The sequence below is a fragment of the Sus scrofa genome, chromosome 14 (assembly GCF_054392235.1).
Source record: "Sus scrofa isolate SSC_HxYL_T2T_F1_AM1 chromosome 14, Sscrofa_HxYL_maternal_Yorkshire_Landrace_v2.0, whole genome shotgun sequence".
Classification (NCBI taxonomy): domain Eukaryota; kingdom Metazoa; phylum Chordata; class Mammalia; order Artiodactyla; family Suidae; genus Sus; species Sus scrofa.
In genome coordinates, this window is record NC_139396.1 from 34,884,340 (window position 1) to 34,902,219 (window position 17,880).

Below are 17,880 nucleotides of genomic sequence, written 5' to 3' on the forward strand. Positions count from 1 at the left end.
GATGTGAATGGGGGTGGAGTGGCAAGATTTAAAGGTGACTCTAAGGCAAAATGCACACAGGTGCGCGCACACACACACACACGCACACACACACATACATACATGATGGATCATAAGGGACAAAATGGTGACAGAGGAGCTATTCACAGTATTTTCCACAGGCAAGACTCTCTGCAGTGAGTGCATTTTTAGTGAACTGAATAGAATCAAAATAAGACAATAGGAACCAAGCACCATGTTCCCTGCCTTTTCATATCATGGAGGAGAAATGTTAGTGGTTTTTACTGTATCCAATTTTTTGTGAAGTGACGGGAACAGCCTGGTGCCCACGGGCCAGGCCGGAACTAGAAACAGGACTCATCCCTTTATGTCCAACAGGAGCAGGAGAAAAGCAGTGTATGTGCTCAGCCAGAGGAGCCGAAAGGCCAAGTGTGGTACCCAACAGTCATGGCAGCTTGTTAACTGTGTGATCCTGGACAAGATCCTTAACCTCTCTGAGCCCCTGTTATCCATCTGGAAAATTAGAATAAGAGCCTCTTAAAAAGAATTTTGTGAATTTTCAACCAACACCTTTATGAAGTGATATTGTCACTTTTATTTTAGAGATGAGGGAGTTGAGTTACAGACTGGAGAGTGACTTGGCCAGGTGGTGCAGCTAAGCGGGGTGTCCCAACAGGGGGTGAAGACACAGGAAAGGGAGGTGGCATGGTGATGCCCAAGAGCAGGAAGGCACTTGATGCCCAAGAACTTAGCTCAAGAACGTCAGAGAGTGCAGCCTGGGCTGAGTTGGTGCATCTCCTCCGTGCTGGCCGCTATACTTTGCTGACTTATCTTCAAGACACCCACTTTGCCCTCTCGGCATAATTTAAGCCACGGCCTACTCCCAAACAAAAAAAGGGGTTATTCTTGTACATTTGAGCTGTGTCTCCCCTGCTGTGTGCTTGTTCCTTGATTTGCACACGGGAAATATTTATTTAAAACATCTCCTTTGGACCTACGTTTGTGGCCAACTGAGAACTCCTTGAAATACATCCAGTTCAGGGAACCAAGGTGAGATTCATGCTGTGGGTGCCTTGAGTCTTACCTTGTCAGGTGTGACATTTTCTTTGTGTCCTTTGTGACTGTGATATGTATTTCGCAATGTGGAGGTTGACGGAACACCCCCATACCCTCATAGCCAGCCTTTCATCAGCTCCCCTGGGCGCTCAGTCAGTGAGGGATGCATCCGAGGGTCATGACATGAATCAGTGGACCCAGATGGGGGCCATGGCAACACTTCAGGCCAAGGTTGGCAGTGGCCAAGCCTGGGAAGTGCCAGTGAGGATGGAGTGGACTCGTCACCCATTCAGGTCCAAGTGTCAAAATTTGCTTGATGAATATGATTTGCTATGAGATGTCAGAGAGGAGAGAGTTGACAACAGCAGTGAAATGTGTAAGTTGGGGAGTAGGTGGCTGATTGTGTCGGGTACCAAAAGAGGGAGCAGAAGGAGAAACAGCTTTGGGAGAGGAAGAAGAATGGCTCCATTTTGGCTGAGCTGTGTCTGAAGCTCTGGGACGGCAAGAGGCAGGAGTCAGTAAGCAAGTAAAGAGAAGGGTCTGGATCCAAGGAAATGGTAGGGAATAGAAATATGGAGAGTGAGGAGTTCCCTTGTGGCTCAGGGGGTTAAGACCTGATGTAGTCTCCATGAGGATGTGGGTTCGATCCCTGGCCTTACTCAGTGGGTTAAGGATCTGGCGTTTCTGAAGCCACCGCATAGGTCGAAGATGCAGCCTGGATCTGGCATTGCAGTGGCTGTGGCGTAGGCCAGCATTCAGCTCTAATTTGCCCCCTAGCCTGGGAACCTCCATATGCCACTGGTGTGGCTGAAGGAAGGAAGGGACGGAAGGAGAGAGGAAGGAGGGAAGGGAGGAAGGGAGGGAGGAAGGACGGAAGGAAGAGAGTGAGTCATCCTTGGTCTAAACAGCACAGTACCTGGAATGTCAGGTAGTTCGTATTGTTATCAAAAGTCTTATTTGCTCATTACCTTTCTATTTGAATGCCTACTTTGCATCCTAGGATGATTGCATCCTGAATCCTGATCTGATATCCATTCTGCGAGTTTTGTCGAGGACCACTTAAATCTTTAAGCTACTCTAGCAATGCAGAGGTTCTTTGAGTGGATTGATAGGACTGCAAAGAAGAGTCAATAAATTAAAAATTCTTTCTATAAAGCAGTGGACACACTGACAAGCTTCTACACCAGATTCTCATTTTGTTTCAGGGGTAATCCTGAGATCAGCAGCACAGCAGAAAATCTGTGTCATCATAAGCAGGGAACTAGTTTAATGGTAGGAATAAAAGCCAGAGATAAACAGTCATATCTCTGGGAGAAGTACAATAACTGAGGTTCTTGGGATCATTCACTTGGACCAGTCTTAATTTACATCTTCATAGTGATATTCAAAGGGGAAGATGTAAGGACTTCCCTGATGGCTCAGCAGGTTAAGGATCCAGCGTTCTCACTGCCGTGGCTTGGGTCATATCCCTGGGCCATGGGTTCAATCCCTGGCCCAGGAACTTCTGCACACCACAGCTGCAGCCAAAAAAAGCAGGGGGGTGGGGGGAATATGTAATAAACACAACATCAAGGCTTTAGACGAAGTTAATTTCTTCCATCATATTAAAAGCGGATCGTGTTAATATTCTACCCTGGGCCAGATATATTGCCACACAGTGGACCTGAAATACTTTTTAGTTAAGAAGGCAGCAACAGCGAGTGGATCAGAACAGGGGCTCAGGAGTGGGGCTGCCTGGGTTCAAATCCCACCTCCCCCTCTTTGTGATGAGTCAGAGGGGCCACTATGAGGCCAGCATATGTAACGCATGCTGGGTGGTACCTGGCATGGAGTAAGGGCTCAAGGGCTCAAGGATGTCAGCTCTCAGCAACTCTTCACCTCTCTCCCCACCCTACACATTCTACTTCCAGTCTGCCAGAAACATGAGATTTTCACTGGTGTCTCCATAGGCATAAATCAGGATTTCTTCCTAGAGTCCATCAAAGGGAAAGAGATTGTCCCCCGAGGCCTCTGTCCATGTTCTCCCGATGGGCTGCCAGTGCCCTGTGCCACTGAGCAACAGGGACATTCATCCTTCATGTGTGGGCTGAGCCCCAGCACTGTGGCTCAGAGTCTGGTCCAGGGCTGTCTCCAAAATCTGCATGGCATGTAAAACACAAAGTCGCTTGTTAGATGTGTCTGGAAAAACAGGAAAGGGTGAAATGAGGCTCCAGTTAGTAGACTGGTTTTCCCACCTTCTCTGGACACCTCTGGACACAATCTCAGAGTGCCACTTCCCTCAGTGGGACAATGCAGGGGCTCAAAAAAGACCATAACATCTTCAAAAAGAACTTACACAGTATGAGCCTTGCTACTGGAATGAAGTATGTTGTTTCACACATGTAATCTCATCTGTTCCTCAAAACAGCGCTGAGAGGGAGATGACTTAACGCCATTTTAGATGAGACGGCCAAGCCTCAAGGTCATGTGGTTTGGTAGAGCCAGGAGTAGAATTTAGGCCCCTCTTGTCATTAATGTCTATACAAACATGACCTATTTGAGAAGCCCGGAGATGTTATATAAGCAATTTTTGATACTTAGGAATACAAAGTGCTGCTTTAACTATACGGCGCCATTGTCTTACCTCCAGGTAACGCGGGCTCATGTCGCCTTAACCGGAAAGTATGCCGGTTACGTGGTGGCGTTACCACATTTAAGTTGTATAATTAGCTTATGTTCCTGCCATCTTGTCTGGAGGGAGTTCCAGTTCTTCCACTGGTTCTGAGCCTTGAAGAAAAGTAAAATTATGCTTTGGCAAAGGACTCCGATAGCCTATTTCAGATTCCTTCATTTTTCCATTCCCATGTCTTTTCTCCCTCCTTCTCTCCCTTCCTTTCTTTTGTCAAAAAAAAAAAAAACAAACAAAAAAAAACAAACCCAACTGTACTTCATTGCTAAGAAGCTTAAACAGCCTGAATAGTGAGTCTTCATTAATCCAGACCCCTCTGTCTTATCTCCACTTGGGATTTATTTGTTCCTTTGTGGTTGTATTAGCAATTAGAAGAACTGAAGAGGCAAGGGTCCTTCAGTGATGCCAGCTTAGAAGTTGGGATGCGGTTGCCTCAAACTAGAAAGCAATGCAGTCTCGTCACCTAGAGCTTCTAGACCACACGCTGACAGGATCACAGGAGACAGCCTCTTGGGGGTCATCCTCCCATTTCCTTGCACTGTGTCATCTTTAAGCCTTAGAGGAAACCAACAAAAGCTTCTTCTCTTTCTTTCTTTAGCATCATCATATATTCTCTACCATGTGAGGCTAGAAGCGAAAGCATTAAAGCAACATATATCTTAAATGTGTTTCCTCTTAGAGCTTTCATTTTATTTCACAGTCCTATTTTTAGTTTTCTTTGATAATAAAAAAATTCCAATCATTTCATTTTTAGCCCCAGACAATGCAGTGTGAGGTTATACATATTGCAGCCCCAGGGAGAATTTCTGCTTGCAAGCTGGCCAGCCTGTTTGCAATTGACAGATGTAACCTACTCCAGGGCAGAGAAAATCTCAAGGGAGGTTTTAATTTCTTAATACTGAAATGAGCACAACTTTTATTGTCTTAATCAGTGAATAAAAAAACAATAAAGTTGCCTAGTCTCATTTTTTAAACTCAGTGGAAGAGGATTTTAAGAAATTGCAATCGCTTTTTAAGTTACTGTTGAAAGTTCATTTTCTCTGCATTCGGGAAGATTCTTCCAGCAGTTCTGCAGCGCAGTTGTCATACAGCAGTTACATGGAACATTTTTCTGAGCTGTTCTGTGGACAGGACTTCTCGGCAGGGAAAGGGTGTGTGCTAAGATGTGCAGAGTGGGTGTGCATTGTCTTTGAAGAGAACATGCCTTGGCTTTCATCACACTTCATGAGCTCAGAATGCAGGAGTGTTCAAAATTGCCGCAGGAATCTTTTAATGCAAACGGCATTCTTTCAGAATCTATGCTCCTTTAGGCAAGGGGCTTTATTGAGGAATATTTCTGACTATGAATAAAGAAACGATTTTTCTAATGATAATTAATGGGCTTTCCAAAGTCATAATGAACATGTTTCAGCTGTTTGAACAAATAACTACTTTCACACACAAAAAGCCGATGTATTACATGCAGTCATTCTTATGTATTTCTTAATTTAATCCAACTTAAGACCACATTTCTGAACAATGAAAGTTCCTCAATTGCTGGGGCCCCACGCTAGTCAATTCCGGTTCCTTGATACCTTGAACAATACCTTCACAGGGACACAATAAGTGTTTCTTGAACTAAAGTGAAAAAGAAAATCGCTTAAGGAGGTGTGTGTGTGTGTGTGTGTGTGTGTGTGTGTGTGTGTGTTTATGTAGAGAGATATAGATATCATATACAGTATAAAATATTAAAACATCACATTGCAGAGGTAGAGCCAAGATGCTCAGTGGGCATATACCAGAGTTTTAGGGCAGGGGTTGTCCATTTGAAATCAAAATGCAACTTTGGAATATATAAAGAATTCCCAAACTCAGCGATAATAATTAAAAAATCAATTTAAAAATGAGTAAAAGACTTGGATTTGAACAGACACTTCACCACAGAAAAAATACAGAAGACAAATAAGAACATTAAAAGATGCTTAACATTATTAGTCATTAGGGAAATGCCAACTACAACCATACTGAAAAACTACCACACATGGGTTAGAATGGCTAAATTTAAAAATGATGGCAATACCAGATGCTGGCAAGATGCAGAGCAGTAAGGGTTTTCAAGCATTGCTGGTAGGAATGCAAACTGGTACAACCTATTTGGAAACCTATTAGTTTTTAACCTAAGAGAATTAAGACTTACGTCCATAGAAAACCGTATACTCAAATGTTTAGAGCAGCTTCATTCATGAGAGCCACAAACTGGAAACAACCCGGATGTCCTCTAGTTGGTGAATGGATGTCCAGACCGTGGTATGAATATACCTAAGAAGGCCCTGCTCTCTCACCCCTGGCTGACCTGAGGGCCCTGCACAAATAGAGAGAAAAGGCAGAGTTGAAAACTTCTAAAGCACAGAAGCTGTGCTTCCTCCAACACACCCACAGGGCCAAAGGGGGAAGTCTCTCATTGCTTCATGGTGTTTAAGGGACCCTGTGAACCAATCATTAGCTGATTATTTGCCAACTAAGCAGAGACTTCAGTGGCACACATGACAGGGAGCACAAACTTTACAGAAATTGACCAAGAAGTCACTGAACAAATCAACAGCAGCAACAAAGCGCAGGGGAGGATAGTCTGATCAGAGTTACCACTGTATTATTTAAAATGCCCAGTTTTCAAGAAAAAATTATGAGACAAACAAACATGAAAGTAAGACTTACTAGACAAAGACTTTAAGTCAACTATTACAAATATGGTCAAAGAACTAAAGGAAACCATGACTAGAGAATGAAAGGATAGAACAAAATAATGCCATTTGCAGCAACATGGATGGAACTAGAGACTCTCATACTAAGTGAAGTAAGTCAGAAAGAGAAAGACAAATACCATATGATATCACTTAAATCTGGAATCTAATATATGGCACAAATGAACCTTTCCACGGAAAAGAAAATCATGGACTTGGAGAGCAGACTTGTGGTTGCCAAGAGGGAGGAGAAGGGAGTGGGAAAGACTGGGAATTTGGGGTTAATAGATGCAAACTATTGCTTTTGGAATGGATAAGCAATGGGATTCTGCTCTAAAGCACTGGGAACTATGTCTTGTCACTTGTTATGGAGCATGATAATGTGAGAAAAAAGAATGTATATAGGTATGTGTGACTGGGTCACCTTGCTGTGCAGTAGAAAAATGACAGAACCCTATAAATCAGCTATGATGGAAAAAATAAAAATCATTATAAAAAAAAATCAACCTTTCCTGAAACGTAAAAAAAAAAAAAAGAATGAAAGGAAAATATGAGAACAGTCCTCACCAAAGAAAGACATCATAGGGAGATAGAAATTATAAAAAGAGGAGTTCCCGTCGTGGCGCAGTGGTTAACGAATCCGACTAGGAACCATGAGGTTGCGGGTTCGGTCCCTGCCCTTGCTCAGTGGGTTAAGGATCCCGCGTTGCCGTGAGCTGTGGTGTAGGTTGCAGACTCGGCTCGGATCCCGCGTTGCTGTGGCTCTGGCGTAGGCCGGTGGCTACAGCTCCGATTCAACCCCTAACCTGGGAACCTCCATATGCCGCGGGAGCGGCCAAGAAATAGCAACAACAACAACAACAACAACAAAAAGACAAAAGACAAAAAAAAAAAAAAAGAAAGAAATTATAAAAAGAGAGAACTAAATAGAAATTGGAGAACTAAATAAAAGTCCAAAGGTATGATAACTTAAATGGGAAAAAAATCACTAAAGGGGCTGAGTTGGCAGAACAAAGAGTGAGCAAATGAAAGTCAGTTAACTGGGATTATCCAGTCTGAGGAATGGAAATGAAAAAAGAGGTGATGGTTGCACAGCTTTGAGACTATGCTGAAAACCACTGAAGTAGAAACTTCAAAAGGCCAAATTTTATGGTATGTGAACTACATCTCAATAGAATAGTTCTCTAAAGAAAAGAAGTACAGTTCAGAAAAGGCTCTGGTAGGGAGTTACCACTGTGGCACAGAGGAAACAAATCTGACTAGTATCCATAATGATGTGGGTTCAATCCCTGGCCTCGATCAGAGGGTTCAGGATCCAGCGCTGCTGTGAGCTGTAATATAGGTGGAAGAGGCGGCTTAGATCCCACATTTGCTGTGGCTGTGGCATAGGCCAGCAGCTGCAGCTCTGATTCATCCCCTAGCCTGGGAACTTCCATATGCTGTGGGTGTGGCCCTAAAAAGTGAAAAGAAAAAAAAAGAAAGAAAAGGCTGTGGTATACACATCTCAAAGACAGAACAGGGGTAACAGGAAGGTGACCTCCAAGTTTAATCCTCACATTTTACAAGTGGGGAAACTGAGGCCCAGATGGATGAAACAAGTGCCCTGTGCTTGTGGTATAACCTGCACAAATTCTTTACCTGTTCTACAGATACAGTGAGCGGCCAGCCCAGCTGACCCCAGACTTTCCTAGTTTTAGCACTGACTGTCCTGCATCCTGAGAAGCCCCAGTCCTGGGCAAATCAGGACGGCCATGCTATCTGCAGTTCAAACTGGGACAAATTTCCTTTCCTGTGGCTGGCTCTGAATCTCTGAAATTCATACATAAATGAGAAATGGTGGTATTCAGAAAAGTTCCTTTGCCTTGCTAAAACTCAATGTTCTAAAGTTAAGCAGCTGGCATTTTGCTTTAAGTTCTTTTCTACTCAACCTTTCAGAATGAAGGATCTTTCCTTTGAATGAATTCTGCATTTCATCCACAGGGTGAAAGCCAGTGTCCTTGGCTTCCTTGAAAAGTGACAAGTGGATTCTTTTGTATACTAAACGCTAAGGATATAACAAAAACAGAGGTTGTCGTTAATTGATTTCAGATATGAAAAAGCAGATTATAACCCCTTAGAGATACATTCAGAGAAAATGGTGAGAGAGAGAGAGGGAGAGAGATCCATTTCCTATAAAACTAAAAGCCATGAAAGGAAAACTCATATAGGAAAAGTCGTCTGAATTCCTTTTCAAAGCCAGCAGACCTCAAAGGAACTGCTGGTCCTTGAATGTATGATTGATGTCAGTCACCTCAAGGGCGGAGGAGGCACTGCATAAGCCAGAGCAAGTATGCAGTGGCACAGTTTAGCGTGCAGCTCTGAGCTACCCCTGGCCTGCAGCTGGAGTGGCCCACTCGGCTTCTCTCTTTCCAGGCCAGGGCTGCTACCCAGCCCAGCCTGATGGGGCTCCACCTTTCTTTTTTCTTTCCCTCTCTCTCTCTCTCTTTCTGTGCCATACCTGAGGCATATGGAAGTTCCCAGACTAGGGGTCGAATCGGAGCTGCAGCTGCTGCCTGTACCACAGCCACAGCAACACCAGATCCAAGCCACATCTGCGACCTATACCACAGCTCATGGCAACGCCAGATACTTAACCCACTGAATGAGGCCAAGGATCAAACTGGTGTCCTCATGGATACTAGTCGGGTTCACTACCACTGAGCCACCACAGGAACTCTCTTTATTGTTTAACGTAAGTATAGTTGATTTACAGTATTGCTTTAGTTTCAGGTATACAGCTCGGTGATTCAGATATATAAAAGCATATTCTTCAGATTCTCTTCCCTTGTGGGTTATTACAAAGTATTGAGCAGAGTTCCCTATGCTGTACTGTAGATCTTTGTTGGTTACCTATTTTATATACAGTAGTGGGGACACCGCCTTTCAAGGCATGAGGTAGAGAGGCAGGAAAGGACTCTTGCACCCATGGAATTTGGAAGGTATGGGGAAATGAAGGGTGACAACTAAGTCATGGGAAAAGGAACCACAGCCATCTCCTTCCCCCACGTCCTCACCTGGCTCAGTTTGTCCTAAAGACATGCCTGCAGGCAAGCAGGGGAACCGCAGAGGCATCTTTCTGCCTGGGTTCCAGTGGTCCCTTTAATCCCATAGAATGTCCCATGCGTCCCTGTGATCAAGGGCAGTGAATGAACAGAGAGTGTGGAGCTGGGTTACCTTAAATAGGAGCGAAACAGAAAAAGGTACCATAAACTTGGTGCCTCAAAGGCCTTTCCCCCATCTGCTTTCATCTCATCCTGCTATTCAGCTTCCCCCACGGCCCTGTCCAGGCCCTTCGGCACCCTTCACCTGTGCCTCATGGTCCCCTCCCTCCGTGTGCCTGGAGCAGGGCCATCGACTGTCCTCACCACTGTCCATCATATGATTTCCACCTCAGGGTCCCCCCCCAACACCTTCCCAGTTGGATTGGTGGGTCTTTCCTCTGTGACCTCAATGGACTCTGCACCTCCAGGATTCCAGCATATTCCCTCTGGCTTCACGTGCATGTATGACCTGACTCCTCTAGCAGAATTCAGACCTCCTGAGGGTGGACAGTGGTCCTCTTCACTCTCCAACCTGTGGACACGACTCCCATTTTGTCGCATGTTGGCCATTATTCTGTACCCTCATCCTTCTCATGTAACCTGACTCTGCATCTAAACCATAAACTCCTTGACTGCAGGGAACTTTTCTTCCTTGGTCCTGCCTGGCCAGCACCTGCTACATAGTAGTAGGTACTTAGGGTGTAACTGCTCATATGCCCATCATTATTCCTGCTCTAGAGAGAGCTCCTTCAGGTCAGGAATTGTTCACTTCTCTATTCCCTTTTTGGGAGGATGGGGCATGCACATGGCACACAGAAGTTCCTGGCCCAGGGATCAAGCTTGCACCACAGCAGTGACCCAAGCCACAGCAGTGACAACAGATCCTTAACCTTCTGAGTCACCAGGGACCTCGGCCTCTCAATTCCTAATGCATAGCACAGTCCAAAGGCCTAGCAAATGCCCCACCATGATCGCTGAAGCTAATTAAGTGAAGTCGGAGAGTTAAACAAAATTATTTGCAGGGAAATCTTGTGGCTGGCTCACATGAGCTGTGCCTATCTTCCAGGATCTTTTAGCATCACATCCCAAACCGGGGAAAACCAAGGTCTATAACAGAGGAAATAAAATATTCTCTGTGTGGAGTTCCCGTTGTGGCTCAGTGGTTAATGAATCCGACTAGGAGCCATGAGGTTGTGGGTTTGATCCCTGACCTTGCTCAGTGGGTTAAGGATCCAGCGTTGCCATGAGCTGTGGGGTAGGTCGCAGATGCGGCTTGGATCCCACATTGCTGCGGCTCTGGCGTAGGCTGGCAGCTACAGCTCCGATTTGACCCCTAGACTGGGAATCTCCATATGCTGCAGGAGTGGCCCAAGAAATGGCAAAAAGACAAAAAAAGAAAAAAAGAACGAAAGAAAATATTCTCTGTGGGGACTCTGCTCCATATCATCACTGCCTTCAAACCCAGGGCCAGCAGGAGAGTGGTGGCCACTGTGGCAGAGGGGAAAGTACGAAGCCCATGTTGGTGCTGGGAAGCTTCTGCCCAGAAATGACATTGATCCTGTCCACTTGCAACCCAGGGACCAGAGCACGTCTCATGGGCAACCTGACATCAAGAGGGAGGGCAAGGGCCATTGGTGACCATGAATGCCGTTCACCACGCTTATCCACCAGAGTAGAGTTGCTCAAATTCCAGCATGCACATGGGTCACCTGGAGAGGATTTTAAACCAAAGAGTCTGATTCAGTAGGTCTGGGGAGGAGGCCAGATTTTGCATCTCTAACCAGCTGCTGGCCCCCTGTCCACACCCAGAAGACAAGAGGTAAAGCTTTGGATGCTTAGGAGCCAAACCGAGCTCCTTTCCTCTTCCCTTCCCTGCAGACAGAACTCAGCAGTAGTCTCACCACTTTGTGTTGCAAACGAAGAGGAACCTCCTTGCCAGTTAGAAGACACTTGTGATTTACCTTACGGATGAGGGGGACACAGAGGACTAGATAATGAAAGCCATTAACAGCTCGACACAGCTGCAGAGTCTGGGGAAGGACACTGCACAGGGGTGCCACAGCCCTTCTGAAAAGCCAGAATCATTCCATCCAGAGGCCACTATTTGCATAAGCACATTTGGTAATTGGACCAAATCAGACCTAATCGTGTCACCTCTTTGTCTCCTTTGCCTCCCTTAGCCTCACAGATCTGGGAAGGGTCAGTGCAGCTCTGACTGGGCCTCATGAAGGCTTCGGCCTTGTTGAGTACCCTCCTTGTCCATGTCACGTCATGGTCCCGTGATCTCACCCTCCTAGGTCACTGATGGACTCGGGGTAGGGGTGGGGCATTCCATGGCTCCAGAGCCTGGAGCTCCGATTGCCCCAGGGTCCCCTCTGGTGTTTGAGGCAGGCAGCCTGTCCCCCTCCTCCTTGGGGCTGAAGCTTCAGTTGCGTGATGCCGCATCAGACATGCGTGTGCCCCTGCTCAGCTCAGAAGAAATGGTGTTTTTCTTTTTAGTGGTTTTATTTAAAAGCCATGCCAGTCACTATATCCTTTCCCAGAAGTTTTGATTGATGGCAATCTGGTCAGCCAGAAGCTGCCAATGGAGTGAAACTGCTGACTTGGGCACTGGCTTTGGCTAAGCTTCAGGGTGGGTGGGTGTGTGCCCCTCCCAGGAAGCAGACCCTGGGAGGGGCTGGGGGTATGACTTGCTCTCCTAAGGATGCCAGGGAGGAAGCAGAGGGCCTGGGCTCCAGGAAGGAGAGATATACAAGCCAGATAGGGTTTTTCATTTTCCCACGGCCTCTATTTTACATCGTTTCTTTTGTGGGCTTTTGTCCCCTCTCCCCAGTTTCAGAGTGAGAGTTGAGGACAGCCCTGTGCTCAGTAAGGCCTCAGCATGGGGGCGACGTCCCCCACAGAGCAGACGTGGCCAGAATGTCCCAGCCTAGCCTAGTGAGAGGTGCAGGAGGGCCGCATGTGGCTCTGTCTCCTGGGCGTTTTCATGTCTGTTTATATTCTTTCCTCGAAAATTAAGGTGAAGCGTTTGCCATCTTGTGGCGGAGCCTGGTACTGCCCTCTCCCCAGGCCTGCCTTTCTCCAGGGAAGGATGCTACCCTGGGGTGGTCCTGGGCAGGGGTGGGTGAGATCTGGCAGGAGAGGGGGAGGGGAGCCAGGTAGTAGAGTTCACTGGTGCCTGCCTCCCGGTCTTGGGAAAAGAAGCTTCTGCAGACAGCGGCTCTGACTTCCACTGCCTCCGGAAGGCTGTCCTTGTTTGTACCAGGAGGATGGCCATTTGGGAGGGAGAGAAGACCGGGCAGGCAGTGAGGAGGTGGCAGGAAGAGAGGATGTGTATGAACTAACGCTGTGTTCACTAGCATTCAGTCACAGAGATGGAAAGTGTTCTTGGTATTTCCAGCAGGGCAAGTTTTGCAAAGGGAATTTGGTGCTTCCAGAATCGTTTTACAGGCTGTGTGGAGTGAAGGCCAGGGAACAGCACCACTGGATTTCAGGATGCCAAGAAGTTAATAGAAATTGCTAAAAATCATTGCTATGTCTTTAATTGCAATTCTCAGGAGGGGCTGGCAGAGTCCCAGGCCTGCTCTCTGCGGAAGCCTGTGCCCACCCTCACAGTGGCACCTGTCTTCTCCTTGGATTCACCTGCCAGCACCACATGAGCTTCTCCCATTGGTGGGATCTAAACTGGGCTGCAGCTGGCAGAAGGATGTGGGGAATAGTTTCCCGGCTTGCAGCCCATGCCATAGCAGGGCCAGCTGAAACTGTCAGGGGTCAAGATGCAGTGTGGGACACACACTTTTAAATACAGATGAAAATAATAGTAATCCCTTCAGATGGCTGTTGTGAGGCTGAAATTAACAAAGACTGTGGTATTTGCTAATCCTTTGATGATTGCTCCTTTACAAAAAATTGTCAAACCTGAGGTCAGAATAGCTCCTTGTTCTCATTTCAAACCCCTGTAAAGAAACTGGCTGGAAGTTCCCATCATGGCTCAGTGGTTAACGAACCCAACTAGTATCCATGAAGACATGGGTTCAATCCCTGGCCTTGCTCATTGGGTTAAGGATCCAGCATTGCAGTGAACTGTGGTGTAGGTCGCAGACGCGGCTCAGATCCTGTGTTGTTGTGGCTGTGGTGTAGGCCGGCAGCTACAGGTCTGATTCGACCCCTAGCCTGAGAACCTCCATATGCCGCAGGTGTGGCCCTAAAAAGAAAAAAAAAAGAAAGAAAGAAAGAAACTAACTGGCTAGCTCTGAGCTAGGGATCCAGCCCACCCACCTCAGTGAGGGTCCCATCCTGTACAGCCCTCAGCTCAGATCCTCAGTCGGCCTCATTCTGCCTCAGAGGACTGGAAGCAGATTTGGGGAAAATATGAAGGTTCTCAGGAAAACACTGTGGCAGCGACTCATGCTGAATATGAAATTGGATTCCCTGGACTGCAGATTTGAGAACTTCATCCTAAATGGACCATTGATGTTCAAAGACTGGTCAGTTCCCTCACGAAGACACAAGCTGGGGCTCTGCTTCGCACCCCTGCCCAAAATGGAACAGGTAAAAGCCGGGTCGCCTCTCTGTAGCCTTGTGCTCAGATGCCGCGAGCCGCCTGTACCAGGAAAGAATTAGGGCACAGCTGAAATCCAAAAGGGAAAGGAAACGGCTGAGATCCACGGGGAACAATGTCTGCTTCTTAATCCGTCTCCTGCCCCAAATAGCTCCGCTCTCCTCCCCCGGTGGTGTTTACGGCTATTTCTTTCCCGGGCAGCAGATGCCACCAGGCCTTAAACTAGGTCACAGAGGGCAGCCGGGAGTCGACCAGGACCCCAGGCCACATCCTCCTGTGACCTCACTGGCCCGGCTCCGGGCCTGGAGTGGCAGAGCCCAGACCTGGGCGGCCCCCTGGGTCCTGGCAGGGTCCTTGCTGCCCAGAACCACAGTGAGCAAGTGGGGATCCCCATCCAGCCTGCGAGTGGGTGGAGGGGCCAGCACTGGGCATCTGTGGCCCTCCCTGCCCCGTCCCCCCACCCGCGGCAGCCCTGCCCAAGTTCCCTCAGGGACCATCCTCCCCAGGGCCGCCAGGGAGCCCCAGCCCTGCTTCTTCCCCAGGAAAGGGGGCGGTTTCACACAGACCCACAGGGCCTGATCCAGGGCTCCAGACACAAGCACAGGGGTGATGGGGGCCGGCGCAGACATGGTGTAGAGGATGGAGCATCAATTACAGTCAGAAAGAAATCCGGATTTCAAACCCCAACCCCTGAGGCACAGGAAGGGAGGCGCCTGCCCAGAAAAACCCCAATGGGAAGTTGCCAAGCCCAGGCCCCAAGGACCCCTGCACATCCCCAGCCACCTGCCTGCCTGCATCCCGACTGCCGCCCCCCGTCCCAAGTGTTTCCCGGGATCCCTGCGCACCGCGTCCTGATGGCGCTTTTCTCTCCACAGGTTCTGTCCGAGCACGGCTTCGGCCTCATCACCACCGACATCCGGGAGGGACAGCCTTTCTACTACGCGGAGGATTACCACCAGCAGTACCTGAGCAAGAACCCAGATGGGTACTGCGGCCTCGGGGGCACTGGCGTGGCCTGCCCACTGGGAATTAGAAAATAATTTCTCCCCACATCATCAGCTCTTGAAGTCACGGCAAAAAAAAAAAACAAAACAAAACAAAAAAAAAAACCGCTTCCAACAAATTGGGCAGTTTTGTGCGGAGGGGGGCTTTGTGAAGTACACAAAGGCAGCCATAAAAATCTGCTTTATTGAGGTATGATTTCATGAAAGGCGGTGGCAAATTGATAACCTATCATTTCTCTTCCAATAACTTTTGGTGGGAGTGGAGCTGTGAAATGTTTTGGATCATGTGATGTCGGAATGAGGAAAATGAATAGTCAGTCCACCCTTCTTTTGCCTGGGTGCCTGCCACAGATGCTGTGGAACCAAGCTGGGAGGTCGCTGGCCGGATGGGGCATCCTTTAGCCGAGTTCTGCCTTCCTGCCCTCCAGTGCCTTAAAATTTGCAAACATTTATCGCTGCAATGGATGATTCCCTGAAATACTTTGCTGTACTGATCGTATTCATATGTAAGGGGCTTTCTCCCTTTTTTCATTTCTCCTCATGGCAGAGAAAAGATGTGTTAGCTTGACAAATTTTAACCCTTTGCTTACAGCTATGAGAGATGCTTGTTCTAATAAAAATCTACAGTCTAATCATACAAACTGAGGTCTCATCTGTCTTTTACTTGTTTAGGTAGGGTATTTCTAAGTACTGTAAGATAAATTTAGAGCTCTCAAAGAGCTTAGGGGGTAAAAAAGCCTAAGAATCATTTCCCCCCAAATGGAAAATCTGATTGAAATCTTTGGAAAACACGTACACATCTAGCTCCTTGGAACTTTAGGAATAATAGCTGTTTCCCACGCGCCTATTACAGCCATCACATCAGGGACCATTCCACATGGAGAACAGACACCTGTAATCCCCACCTTTAGGACACTTTATATGCAAGACAAGGGGTGGGGGACAGACACAATAAACAGGTAAACCCAGGGATAAATAAGATAATTAGTGGTTCTGAGAAATGAGATGAAGATGGCAAATAGGAGAAGCTCCTAAGTCGTGTGTGGGGCTGTGGAATTGTGTTCAGAGCTGTTTTAGCTGCGTTGCTCAGGAGAGGCCTCTGTGAGGTGTAAGCTCAGAAGGGAATGATCTGAATGATGCAGAAGAGAAATGGAAACATGGGGCAGGAGAGCAGAGCTCTGGAGGCAGGAGACGGATGAAGAAATAAGACACTGTTTGCCCTGGATAGAGTGCATTTCTTTGCCCTCTTGGCATCCTGGAGATTACAGAAGTGGGGTAGATAGGCCTGATCACTGTCAGCTTCCCCACAGTGGTTGCACGAAGGAAAAGCTTTCCAAATAGAAGAACTAGGACGTAAAAATGGCCCAAGACAGGGGGGAGTTTTCAGTGTTTGAGAAACAGAAAGACTAGTGGGGCTGGAAGAGTGTGAATAAGGAAGTGGAGAGAAATGTCTCAGAGAGGTAGGAAGAGGTAGGCAGATTCTTCTAAGGACAAGTTAATCGGATTAAAAATGTTATTTTTGTCCTTCCCACCCTTCCACCTTTGGTAATTATAAGTTTGTTTGCTATGTCTGCAGCTCTGTTTCTGTTTTATAAATAACTTCCCTTGTATCATTTTTTTAAGATTCCACCCATAAGTGATATCATATGGTATTTGTCCTTCTCTTTCTGACTTACTTCACTTAGTATGATAATCTCTAGGTCCATCCATGTTGCTGCAAATGGCATGATTTCATTCTTTTTATGGCTGAGTAATATTCCATTGTGTTTATGTACCACATTCCTCTTTATCCATTCCTCTGTATGATGAAGATTTAGGTTGTGCCCATGTCTTGGCTGTTGTGAATAGTGCTGATGATACCGGAAAGATGATACCGGAATCTGGGTCCTTGTTCGTGGCAGTTGAAGAATGAACTCTGCGAACACTCAGGCAGTAAGCAAGCAAAGTTTTTATTGAAGGAAAGAAGACAGTTCCCAGTGCTGCTGGGAGGGGGGAGAAGAGCCCCCTTTCTCCATTGTCCTATAGGGGTTTTTATCCCTTAAAGATGGGGGGGGACAAATGTGGGGTCCAGAAAGATGTAGTTTTCTCCCGTTGGCCTTGTTCAATTACCTATATGGGTCCTTGTCCAGTTGGGTCTTAGGGGTGGATATGTCACATAAGTCTCAGAGTTTCTTTGCCCTTTTCTTCCCATAAACTGAGTCACGGGGGATTGGGGATCAATGTCCATCTGGACATTGGTATACTCCCTATAATAAACAATGCCTGTAGGGATGTTACTCCCTGGAGCCCTTAAGCCGCAAATGTTAGTCAATGGCCATATCAAAGAATGCATCAAAGCCCATGTTCCTACACTAAGTTAATATTCTGCCTCACTGCTATGAACACTGGGGTGCATGTATGTTTTTGAATTAAGAGTTTTCTCTGGATATGTGCCCAGGAGTGGGATTGCTGGATCACATGGTAACTCTGCCTTTAGTTTAAAGGAACGTCCATACTGTTGTCCACAGTGGCTGCACCAATTCTCATTCCCACCAACAGTGTAGGAGGCTTCCCTTTTCTCCACATATTATCCAGCATTTGTTATTTGTAGACTTTTTAATGATGGCTATTCTGACCAGTGTGTGAGGTGATAACTCATTGTAGGTATGATTTGCATTTCTCTAATAATAAGTGACGTTGAGTGTCTTTTCATGTGCCTACTGGCCATCTGCATGTCTTCTCTGGAGAAATGTCTGTTTAGGTGTTCTGCCCATTTTTTGATTGGGCCAACGAGGGCTTGATTTCCAAAACA

At 46.8% G+C, this 17,880-nt stretch overlaps 1 protein-coding gene across 27 annotated transcripts in view; it reads left to right on the top strand.

Annotated features, from left to right (window-relative positions):
- The window catches only part of MSRA (methionine sulfoxide reductase A), a 383,609-nt gene extending 367,879 nt beyond the window's left edge, over positions 1-15,730 (top strand). For all 27 annotated transcript variants that reach the window (XM_084997830.1, XM_084997834.1, XM_084997838.1 and 24 more), the window contains one exon: positions 14,961-15,730. In XM_084997830.1, coding sequence (XP_084853956.1) covers positions 14,961-15,125 — 165 coding nt within the window. In that variant the 3' untranslated portion in view covers positions 15,126-15,730. The remainder of the gene's footprint in view (positions 1-14,960) is intronic.
- Positions 15,731-17,880: the final 2,150 nt, after the last annotated feature.